The sequence below is a fragment of the Phyllosticta capitalensis genome (genome assembly GCF_038381095.1).
Source record: "Phyllosticta capitalensis strain CBS 128856 chromosome Unknown BKA78scaffold_1, whole genome shotgun sequence".
Classification (NCBI taxonomy): domain Eukaryota; kingdom Fungi; phylum Ascomycota; class Dothideomycetes; order Botryosphaeriales; family Phyllostictaceae; genus Phyllosticta; species Phyllosticta capitalensis.
In genome coordinates this window covers 2,564,848-2,576,519 of record NW_027117439.1, presented here as the reverse complement: position 1 = coordinate 2,576,519, position 11,672 = coordinate 2,564,848, and the positions used below count along the sequence as shown (strand labels likewise).

General features: G+C 50.6%; 5 protein-coding genes across 5 annotated transcripts; all 5 read left to right on the top strand.

The window, feature by feature from the left end:
- Positions 1-1,879: 1,879 nt before the first annotated feature.
- BKA78DRAFT_291533 (uncharacterized protein) lies at positions 1,880-2,935 on the top strand (the record flags this gene model as incomplete). The annotated part of the gene is made up of 1 exon (XM_066885916.1): positions 1,880-2,935. The coding sequence occupies one exon, from the start codon at positions 1,880-1,882 to the stop codon at positions 2,933-2,935; it is 1,056 nt and encodes a 351-aa protein (XP_066749590.1).
- A 1,312-nt stretch (positions 2,936-4,247) lies between these two features.
- On the top strand, positions 4,248-5,228 carry BKA78DRAFT_291532 (uncharacterized protein; the record flags this gene model as incomplete). Its single annotated transcript, XM_066885915.1, has 1 exon — positions 4,248-5,228. One exon carries the CDS (start codon positions 4,248-4,250, stop codon positions 5,226-5,228), a length of 981 nt encoding a protein of 326 aa, XP_066749589.1.
- A 1,163-nt stretch (positions 5,229-6,391) lies between these two features.
- Positions 6,392-7,477, top strand: BKA78DRAFT_348905 (uncharacterized protein; the record flags this gene model as incomplete). Its single annotated transcript, XM_066890710.1, has 1 exon — positions 6,392-7,477. The coding sequence occupies one exon, from the start codon at positions 6,392-6,394 to the stop codon at positions 7,475-7,477; it is 1,086 nt and encodes a 361-aa protein (XP_066749588.1).
- Positions 7,478-8,606: 1,129 nt separating this feature from the next.
- On the top strand, positions 8,607-9,554 carry BKA78DRAFT_291530 (uncharacterized protein; the record flags this gene model as incomplete). Its single annotated transcript, XM_066885914.1, has 1 exon — positions 8,607-9,554. One exon carries the CDS (start codon positions 8,607-8,609, stop codon positions 9,552-9,554), a length of 948 nt encoding a protein of 315 aa, XP_066749587.1.
- A 985-nt stretch (positions 9,555-10,539) lies between these two features.
- BKA78DRAFT_291529 (uncharacterized protein) lies at positions 10,540-11,592 on the top strand (the record flags this gene model as incomplete). Its single annotated transcript, XM_066885913.1, has 1 exon — positions 10,540-11,592. The coding sequence occupies one exon, from the start codon at positions 10,540-10,542 to the stop codon at positions 11,590-11,592; it is 1,053 nt and encodes a 350-aa protein (XP_066749586.1).
- Between the last annotated feature and the right edge of the window lie 80 nt (positions 11,593-11,672).

Here is an 11,672-nt window from a genome sequence, read left to right as displayed (position 1 = left end):
CGAAGATCTACCATGACGGAGCGCTCGGGCATTTTGCTCATCAGCGCTCGTACTCGCATTTGCTTTATTGACAGTGTTTAAACGGTCTGTTTCTCAAGTCAACAAGTTGCCGTTGATCAAATTTTAAGCCTACGCATGCTCTGCGCAAGTCCTGAGAATGGTCGAAAATGCAGGTTCAACTCGTCGTGGTCGAATCGTGCTGACCACCCTGCAACCCGGGAGCATAACCAGGAACAGTTAATGCCTCATGACGTCTGTCGTAACGGTTCAGCCTTATCAGATCTTGAGGCTGGAAGAGAAGATGACATGTATTCGACAGGGAACGAGAAACAGCGCCCTTTGTTCAACAGTTCAGGGTATGTCGAGAACGCAAGCTATTCGTTCTATTCGACGGCAGTCCAGCTCGATCAAGTGCATAAATCTGGCTGTTTATCGGTGATTATGATAGAGCAATTAGAATAGCCTTCACAATGCGCATCAGCAAAGTCCAATGCAGCAAAAGAAAAGCCTCTCAGGCTGTTGGCGAAGTTTGCCGCGACAAGACGAGGACGCCCGTCCAAGCGATGTCAATCAATCTTGGCAACTATGGCCGTGACCGTTGTCGTTTGAGATTTAGGGCGCATCGAGCTATGCATCGTCACTGAACTATGGCACTTGCCGGCGCTAGTTTCGCCTTTCACCCATGGAGGCGGAACAATCAGCCTGTTCTGGATCTGGAAAGTCGCGGCTGTCTTGCGCGCAAAGTGAAGTGAGGTGTTGAAAACGCGAAGCCCAAGCTCTTCAACAATCGCCAGTCACCAATCAAATTTGGTCCGCGAAACAGGGCGAGTCTTCCTCCATGTCTTGAGCTTGGAGGCACATAACGTCTGCGACTTGGGCAACTTTTCAAAATCGGACGATGAGCGCCGTAGATCATCGGTCATCAGCTTGTTGGCGGTACAGGACGAGCTGGCGAACAACGTATTGTATAACGTGGCTCTCCAAGCGTCGAGTTTCGTTTTCGCACCACGCCCCTGTATCGACATCGGAGGGAACTCTTGAACATTTGAAAACCGTCTGCCACTCCTTTCGGCCTTGGAATACTCCGATCTGGACCCTGGTCATGGGTTCGCAGTCGACAAGAGATGTACGACTGCGTTGTGAGTGGGCTTGATGCACCGCCAGTGACTCAGACACTGGCGCCGAAGAGCAATCTCTTGCACGCAGTCGGGGAATAAGCAAAGGTGAATGCGATGCGGACGAAGAGACAGCTTTTTGAGGGTAAGTGACTGCTTAGACAGAGAGGGAGGTGATTCAGCCTTTCGGGCGCGGATGTTTCGCGTTGTGGTTGACGAGAACGCCCTAACCCAATCAGGAATAGTGCGCACAGGTCCGATCAATGGTCTTGACCCGCTCTTCCTCGACTTCAGGTTTCCTGGAATCCGCAACAACAATCCACACACGCGAGAGTGTCCTGCTCCAACTTGCAAGCCGAAAGACTTCTATCATCCTGTGGACATGAGCTCCTTTTCAGGACTCGTTTACTTACTTGAAATGCCACAGCATTTGGTACGAAGCCTCGTACCAACCATCACTCGCCATGCGCCAGTCATCGCGCAAGGAGAAATTGTTGTTGGGATGTGCTCGCATTTCCATGGTTCAGCGTTGGCGCAACTCTCTTGAAAGCGCCTTATAAGACTGAACCTTTGCATGAGTTCAATCGCCATCCGCTTCAAAAGCAATCTCTAGCACAATCCTCTTCTCTACATCTCCTTCCAATCTGTCTTCTGTTACGTTTGCTCCGACTGCCGCTCAAGCTACACCGACGACAAGCTGCATCAGCAATTGTTGCACCAGGGCTTTGCTGCATATGTAATTGGCTGTGCCAAAAGATCCACCAATGGACGCCACTAGCGGAGAACGGGCTGATCTTCACGAAGACCTAGGACTTCAAGGCAACATTCAAATCAGCATGAAATATTTCGAGGAAAAGATAACCCGAATGACTCGCAGCTTCGCGAAGCTTAAAATCGACGATCCTCGAGACCGTTTCCCCCTTGGAGCTCTACCTCCAGAGCTCGTTCTGGAGATCAGTGACCTTTTACCCGGCGCTGCCTTCCTCGCACTTGCGGCCACATGCAGAGACATGCGAGCCCTCATCCCAAAAGTTTTGCACAAAGACAAAGTTTCCTGGAAAACTTTCGCACAGTGCGTCGACCGTGACGCTTTGGCAAGGGCCTGCGAAAGCGAAGTCAACGACGATGACCAAATCAAAAAAGCCTGCAGTGGGTGTCACTCTTTACATCCAGTGCAGCTATTCTCCGCTGTCCAGCTTCATTTGCCGCCCAAAGTGCGCAAATGCCGAGGCCGGGAAGGCGCCCTCTATTTCGGGCGGGACCGTAAAAATGGCGTTTCCTGGGAGTCCGCCAGGAAAATTGCACTCAAGACAACCGGTAGTCCGCATTTTTCAACACTTGTGGATCATCAGGAGTATGAGTTGATGAGAAGCATCTCTACGCCATCTTCAGACGTGGGCTTTACGCTGGAATCTAGACAAATCATGCAAGCCTGCATCCCAGGATCGACAAGAGCGAATTTAAGCCAGGTATTCCTCGAGCTTCTCGACCAATGGGCGGATCAAACGCTTTGCCCACACACCACAATTGGTGCGACACTTGACCACCACATCCAGGCACATTTGGGCCTGGTCACCGGTTCAAAACGCCCAGTGGACCAAGATACTGGCCTCATCGTCTGGAAATGTGCAGTGCATAACTGCAGGTCTTCTGTTCAGATGAAAGTTGCTTCGTTTCCAAGTTATTTTCGGACTTCGATTTTCATCCTTTCCACCCACAGCGTACGCAACCTTGGAAAACTTCGAGATCCCAACGACCCGCTCTGGATTGCTCAAGTTGAACGGCCCCGGCCTACTGGATGGCTGGACCTTTCGGTATGAAATTCTCCAAGAGTTTGCATGGAACAATTGGTATCCCAATCGCCCGGAGCAGGCGCATTGGGTCGCGTTTTCGGTATTTGGTACCAGAGCAATCTACGCCGTAAAACGAACGGCGTATTTTGACTTGCAACAAGCCCTTTCATACTGTCCCTTGTCAACGACTACGTTCACTTTGGCTGCAGTTTGATTACTTGATTGAGATTCTTCATCGATCCTGGCGTTCAAGTTTGGCTGCCAGCTTCGATTGAGAAAGGTAATTGCGCGGCACACTGTTTTTGATGCACAATTTGGGCTCAATTTCATATAAGTCTTCTCTGCGACCAACCCTGCCGTCTTTCCTCTACTATTTGGGGCTTCCCCCTGTCTACCCCTGAATCTGTTCCTTGCTTTTCAGGCTGTGAATTTTGGCAACTTCAACCACAAAGGGCGCGACTTGGATGCAGCTGCCAACATCAAAGAGCAGAATTTTAACACTCCAATTCTGCGTGCGTTTTCTCTTTCTTCGCTGCTTCCGGAACTGACGGCGAGAATAGCATCATACAATGTTTCATCTTTCAAGCACTCAGGAATTAATATGTCTGTATAATTTTCAGCTTCAAAGAGACCAGCCGCTCATTCAAAGTGGACTCAACGTGGCGGCGCAGTTGTGGGAGCAAAAACCGCCGTTAGAAGACAGAGCAGACCCGCCGATTTTGTTGACAGCAAGGTTAAGGAATCAGGGGCATAGCGACGGAATTCAGGATGGTGCCGCTCAGAGGACGTTGCAATCGCGTCACTCCGTAAAAATCAACACTGGATGAACTCAACAATCGCGGCTACCCATCGATGCTCAACTGCACGGCAAGAACCCCGAGCAGCTTTGCTCGTTCCGCAGTCTTTCACATTCACACCTTTCACATTCACAGCCCCAGCCTGTGAAGCGAGCGCGAGCAAGCTGTTGTCGACCTCTCGGCATCGGGTGACCCACCTAGAACTCCTTTCTCTATCTCTGCTTCTCATCACCGTCGCACCTCCCTCCAACAACCACCAACATCACGACCACCATTGTCATTCATCAACCGAATGGAGCATCCTCCCAACCAAGATACGTTAGCTCAACGACCATCAAGCACTTTTCTGTCTTCAAGCACCATGGTAGGCTACCCAGGTCACTCGCATGCGTTTGAAACTGCGATAACTGAAAGCCACACTCTAGGTCCCTCAGAGTTTGGATGCACAAGGCCAATCAAATCTGGCCCAACTCCCCCGATCACAAGCTCCTTGTGCGACGCCGACTGCGTTACCAGCGATATTCAACAAAGATCTCAACGCAATGATCGGAGCTTTCCAGCAATTAAACCTCCAGGAAGGAGACAACGAGAAGTTTCCACTCGGCGATTTTCCCCCAGAGATTGTGCTTGAGGTAGCTCAATGTCTTCCCATGGAATCGAGGCATGCGCTTGCGAGGACGTGCAAAGATCTATACCATCTCTTGGAACCATCATTCAACAGCTTCGACGAGACGGCACGCAATACGTTCCTGGGATTCCTCGACCGAGATGATCTCGCCAGGGCTATCGAGTTCGAGAGAAGTGGCAAGGACGAATCGTTCAGAGCTTGTGCAGGCTGCAAACGTCTTCATTCCATCGAAGCGTTCTCTGAGATACAGCTGTTCCAGCAGCCCAGAGTTCGGAAGTGTCGAGGCCGCGAAGGCAAGTTCCAACTTTGCGAGCATTTTGCGATCTCATGGGAAAAGGCAATCAAGATTTCGCTCTCCTTCCATCCTTTCAGTGAGGATCCCGATCTTGGCCTTGGTATTGCTTGCGGAAAGTGCCAGAAGCATCTTCACAGCTGCTACCTGATCAAGTCTTACCACTGGCACTCCAGGCCAATCGACCTGGGCCAGTCTGGGTTTCTTCATCACAAGACCTTCCAGATCACGACATATCGACAGCTCACACTTGTGGTGCCAGGTCTGACCATCAACGGCGCAAGAATTAGGAGGATCCTTGGAGAGAGGCGTTGGCAGGTCTGTCCACATACGGTCACTTCGGCGGAGCAATTCTACGACTTGAGGCATCTTCAGTTTCAAGGTACTTGCGTCAACGGCCCTCTCCAGATCAAGAACAGTCGCAGTTTGCAGGAGTCACTGTGGAACGTCTACGAATGCTGCAAGGATCCCGGATGCGTGACCGAGTTTTGGATCGAAGTGCAAGAGAACAAGATTTTCCTCGTGGCCAACCGAGATCTAGGAGCACTCACAAAAGACGATCCCAACCACTACGATTGGTTGGTACAGTGTGGTCTTTCTTGAAGAAAAAGCGAAGTCTTTTCGCCTCGGAACCTTTGGAAATGTCTTCAGAGGACTTGAAGAAAGGTGGGAGCCAAAAGCCTTAGAAAAAGAGCGTTAACAAGAGGACGCGGATACCCTTAGTGGCCCAGCCGACGAGAGGAAGACGGAGAAGGGGCAATGGAAAATTACGCCCCAATATCAGGGAGATATCGAGGTCAGCTCGAGCCTATGGAGTCCGGCTCTATAAAACGATTCTATGCAGTGGAAGGATTCATACGGATTGGTACGAAAGGCTTGAGTTCAAGGAAAGCGGAGCATCTCGAGTCAGAACACAGCTTGGAGGAGTTGGGCATCTGACCACAACCACTTTTCGGTATAGAGCAAGAATCAGAGAGCATGGCTACCAAACATCTTACTTGTTCATGAATTAAGAACCCAGACACAATTTCCTGGAGCAATTTCTTTGACTTGGTCGAGTGTCTTTTTATATTGGATACCACGTCTCCTATTTTACCTATACATCCTCTCATGTTCAGTTGTTCCAGCAAACAAGGCAGCGAAAGTGGCGGAGGCAGGTGCAGCGCTTCGGGGTGTGTGAGCTCGTAATACTCACATGAGACGATATCATTGCGGCGGATCTGCTTACTGCCGACGATGGAGACGAGATAGGCGAAAACTTCTTATCTTGCCAAAAGTGCTTCGAGAAAGGAGGCAAGGAATTTTGTTGGATCTCCCATTCGTGGCTTCAGAGAGCCCGTGGAAATTTTGTTGCGTCACTCTGTATATATTGACACTGACAGCCTCCAGTCTCAAGCAGACATCCGGAGGACGATGAACTCCATAATCGCAGCTACCCGTCGAAACTTAATTGTACGGTAAGAATCTCGGTCCCGCAGTCTTTTACTTTCACATCTTTCACATTCACAGCCGCCCAATGTGTGAAGCCAGCGCGAGCGAACTAGTTTCAAATCTCAACACCAGGCAACTCACCTAGAGCTCCTTTCTCTGTCTTTACTTCGCATCACCGTCGCACCTCCTCACCACCACCGTTCTTACCATACTGTCGATCACTCCGCCACCCGGTTCGCCTTGATATCCTCTCCATAATACTTCGCAAAATACCCCCGATTCATTCTCCATCCTTTCTCTGCACTCAGATTCAAGGAGAGAGATCACCGACAGAAATGCAAACCCAACCTCTGGAGACTATCAATGCAAACAACCTTGCCGACACCTACAACGACGTTCCCGAGATCATGACATGCTCTAGAGTCCCGAACATGAGCGACGATAGCAACATCACCGAGCTGACTACTTCATTAAAAAGACTCTCTTTCGACGATGAGCGGGATTGCTTTGCCCTCGGAGATCTTCCCTCAGAACTTGTGTGGGAGATTGGCAAGCAACTGCCGATGGAGTCACGTTTAGCACTCGCCGCAACTTGCAAGGACTTTCAAAGTCTTCTGCACACCAAGATTAAGGATGCAGATGCGATCTCGCGTGCAACCTTTCTTCAATCCCTGGATCGCGACAACCTTACCAGAGCCGTCGAATGGGAAAAAAGCGGCGAGGCAGATTCCATCAGAGCATGCGCTGGCTGTCACCATCTTCACTGGATCGCCGCATTTTCTAGCGCTCAACTTTTTCAGCAACCAAGGCAGCGGAAGTGCCGAGGCCGCGAAGGCAGGTTTCGGGTGTGTGAGCATATAACACTCTCTTGGGACGAGATCATGCAGATGCCTCTCTCCAAGGATCCGCTCGATACTGAAGATGGAGATGAGATGGACAGCGACATCTTCTCTTGCCAAGAATGTTCCACGAGAGGAGGCGAGGGATTCTATGGGATCTCCCATTCGTGGCTTGATCCTAGCCGCTGCGGCCTGTGGCTTCACAAAACGTACAAGGTCACGACGTGCCAACGGATTCTCACCATCGGAGAACTTCAGTCAATCAACGGCAAAGTTGTCAGGGAAAAGCTTGGAGACCTGCGGTGGAGGATTTGTCCTCACACTGTTACATCATCAGAGCACTTCGCTGGACTCGAAGAGATTGAGTTCTACCATCTCGTAACTGTCTTGGACATCGACGAGCTCGAAGATCTTCAGAGTGCTCTAGGGAAGTTTTGTGGCAATTGCAGCGATCCCAGATGCGAGACCATATTTTATCTCGGCGCAAACGGCTCAGGTATCTATCTTTGGACACGCCGAGACCTCGGATACCTGAATAATGTCAACGACGATGTCTGGCTTGTCCAGTGTGGACAGGCTTAAAGAAGGCAGTGCGACTTTTGCCCGATCAGCAACAAACACTACCCGAAGATGTCCAAAAAGAGACAGGGGAGCACCAGAGTGCCAAAAGAAAAGAAAATATTGCTAGCCACTGAACCCCGGCCACCTCGAGCGATGCGGCTACTGGGAAGGGAACAGATTACTTGGATATTGCAAAGGACCACCTCATCATTGGGCGAATCGACAGAAGGAAAAAGCATTTCTTGGATGATTTGCGGACAGATTTTCCGATTTAGTATAGCCCGCAAGGAAGGCATGGGATTTTTGGAAGGCTTGGAGAGCAGATCACTGGGTCCAATGGCACCTTCATCATCAGAAAGTCATAAAATCACTTGGGGTATTGATCGGCAGCGTAGAAACTCGTGAGGTGCAATCACGGAAAGCATGAATTGACTCTTGGAAACCGAGCATGTGTTGCATTTATCAATCCCATCTGAGTCTAGAGTCCAATCTGAAAGAGTCAATGCCCCGTCACAGTGGGTGACGAAAGAAATTGTTAATCCAAGAGTCTCTATTACCAAGTCAGGACACGTAGAGACATGGAGTGTTCAAGCGCTTGATGCATTGAACATAGAGAGAATTCTTCCTATTGTGGATAGTCACAAGGAGCCTCCAAGCGCTGGAGTCTAAGTGTGCGATGACTTGAAGCTGAGCCTTAGTTAAATTTCTTTCGTCACCCACTGTGCCGTCCTCCTTTTGCCGTGTAGAACTTGGATGCTTCCCTCCGAGTGATTCTTCCCGCCATGTATGGATGACAGTCCATCTTTCGAACATTCCTTCCGTTGAAATTCGTATGCCACCACAGGTCTCGGTTTGCGTCTTCCACTTTTGTAGTCTCTCTGGTCTTGCTTAGTCTTCCACTCGAACACCCACAGTTGATAGGTTCTGCTCATCTCAAGTCCACTCGCTGGCTTTGCGAATCGTGGCTTGCTCGTCAATTCTCGTCTTGCGCCCGCAATTTTAGTCAGCAGCTCATTCCGCGTCTACGCTGATTGATTTGGACAGTGCCCTTGACGATTCCCTTTCCTCTTCTCCACTCACAACTCCTACGTCTCCTCTTCTTCCGTCTGAGACTTCACTGACACTTTCTTTGAGAGCGCCGTCGTCCAACATGAGCTCGTCGTATCAACAGCCTGGCTCCGTTGAGCTTGCGTCGGACGAAATCGGCGAGCTGGCTGAAGCGCTGAAGCTATTCACTTTTCAAGACCCCAGCCAGAGTTCTCCCTTGGGCGACCTCCCTCCCGAGCTCGTCCTCATGATCAACGACCATTTGTCGGTAGTCTCTTGCCTCTCTCTCGCCGCCACTTGCAAAGATATGCAGCAACTCCTCCGTCCTTCGACCGAGCGCGCCGACTTCACTTCGCGCGAGATGTTCCTGGTACATCTTGAAACCGACATGCTGTCCCGCGCCGTCGAGCACGAGCGATCTGGCGAATTCGAAGACATGAGAGCATGCACAGGTTGCAAGAAGCTACACCACCGGAGTAGTTTCTCTGCAGTGCAGCTCTTCCAGCAGCCGAGGAAGAGATTATGCCGTGGCAGCGAAGCCGCTTTCCAGCTTTGCAAACACACCACCATGTCATGGGACTCTCTCAAGGAACCTCAATTTTCCAGGTTCTATGGATGCGAGAGATGCAAGTACAACCTCTGCAATCACCGCATCCGCGGCAGAATGCTGATGTGCTTCGTCCGGAGAGGCGTCAACGGCGACAGCGTGGTCACATCTCAGCCAATCGTGTCGATTTATGAGGGTGAGAATGTGCTTGGAAAAGCCGTCAGGAGGAGACTGGGCAAGATGCGCTTGACTGTCTGCCTACACATGGTCACCGACCAGACCCATTTCCCTAGACTCAACGACATGCAATTCAATGGCAGCGAATACGACGCCGACGAGTCTCACCGCATCAAGGAACATTGCAACCATATCGGGTGCGAGACAGAGTTCTTTGTGAAGACAGAATATGATTCTGGATACGTAGAACTTGTGGTCGAGAGACGAATTGGGCTACCGGACGATCCAAACAATCCGCTCTGGTTGACTCAGTGTGGGATGCTCTGACAAAGGGGTCTGATATTGAGGAGTCCAATCTTTAAGACTTGCCGACAGCTGAGGGACGGCAGTGGGGACAGAGACTTGTTGGTAAGTGGAAATGGTATCACACGTCATGACAAAGGCACTGACAGTACGACAGATTTGGCTACCTCCATCGTCAGCCTCCAATTGGATATAGCGAAACGCTGCAGGAGCAGAAAAACTTGGATACTCAGAAGCTCAAATCGGTAATTGGTCATGGCGGGGTCCAAGTTAGGGAGGCTCAAGCAAATGGATATGATCGCTTTTGTTCGATCTTTGCGGTGACAAGCATTCAGGGAGTGCTCGGGTGCCAAGGTCGAATACTTTCTGAAATTTTGCTTTCGTTGGGAGTAAAGCAATGGCGGAACCTGATGCCAGTTGGGTGTTGGATGCACGACCTAGCAAGCTAGAGAATGCTGCCACAGTAGGTGGGGAAAGAAATTCTACCTAGGCCCAGCTTCACTTCGTCGTCGCACCTTCAGACGCAAGCGCTTGAGTGCTCCCTGTGACTAACCATTAAGAGAAAAATCCTCTCTATGTTGAAGGCATCAAGCGCTTGAGAACTCCACGTCTTAACGTGTTTTAACTTGGCGACAGAGATTCCTGGATTAGCAATTTCTTTCGTTACCCACCGTGCTGCTGGGCGATGGCACAGAAGGAGAAGTCTGGTTTTGCAATTGACGAGGGGATAGAATACCTGCGTCTCTAAAAATGCTATGCTGTGATGATTTTGAGATGTCTTGGTGCACTTGAGACTGTCAAACGTGAGGATTCTGTCAAGAAGGTACGGTGAAGTAGTTGACTAAACGGGGAAAGCACCTTCTGCACCTCGACTACCCACATACAACCGCGGGCCCATCCCACCCCATCCTCTCAACCTCAACCCTCAACCTCACACCACGAACCTCGACACTTCCACCACGACAAGAAGAGAGCGACCACTGCGCACGACGACAGTCTTCCCGCCAGCATGCCAGGCAGCGTGGAGCCACCTGGCGATGATCTCGCCGAGGCCATCGAAGCTCAAAGACACAAGTCGCCAACCATCACCAGCACTGATTGTCCACCTCACAAGCTCGAAGAAACCACCAAAGCTCACAAATACCTCAGCGACGAAGACCCTTGCAACCACTTCCCCTTCGGAGACTTGCCTGCTGAGCTCGTACTTCGGATCAACGACTTTCTTCCCAACGTCGCTAGGCTCTCACTTGCAGCGGCTTGCAAAAACTTCAGAAAACTTATCCCTCCTCCAGCTGGGCTCGTGGATGCATGGCCGAAGGATCCTCGCGAAGCACTGGCACGGCTTCTACAGAAGGAAAAGAAGCAGCGAGCAGATATCGCTTCGCGCAGAGAATTCGTCAAGTACGTCAAACGCGACGCTTTCAACCGGGCGGTCAGGTTTGAACGTAGTGGCGTGAACGACACTCTCAAGGCCTGCTGCAGATGTTTCAAAACCCATCCTACCAAAGCATTTTCTAACGCACAGCTGGCCCTGCCGCCGGAAAGACGACAGTGCCTAGGACAGGAAGTTGCGTTGCAATTGTGTAAACACAAAAGTCTGAAGATGGACTTCCCCGAACATGAGGACAAACTCATTCAATGTGGAGAATCCGATTGCCAGAGTTATTCGTCTTGGTGTCGCCGTTCTCTTTTCAATGCATCCGATAGGGGTGCCGTCTCAATCCACTCGAGTAGGCCCGTATTGCAACTTGAAAACGGCAAGTTCTACCTCGGAAACGATATCAGGACTCAGCTGGCTCAAAAGCGACCAGAAATTTGCCCCCACACCGTCCTGAGTCCACATCACTTTGCCGGGATCGAGAATTTGGAAATCACTTCCGAGGTTCGCATGCACCGGACGTCCCTTTGGCAACACACCGAACGCTGCACCAATCCAAATTGCAAGACAGAGTTTCGTCTGCTTTTGACCTCACGGATCTGCGTCTATGTTGAGCGCATCGTCGGGACCCTGGAAGATGCGACCGATCCAGCATGGACCTCCCAATGTGGTCTTAAGGTATAGCGACAACAGACAGCAATTGAGGAGTTCTTTCGAAGAACGAAATGAGAAGACAAAATGGAAGGAAGCCTTCACAATTCGAG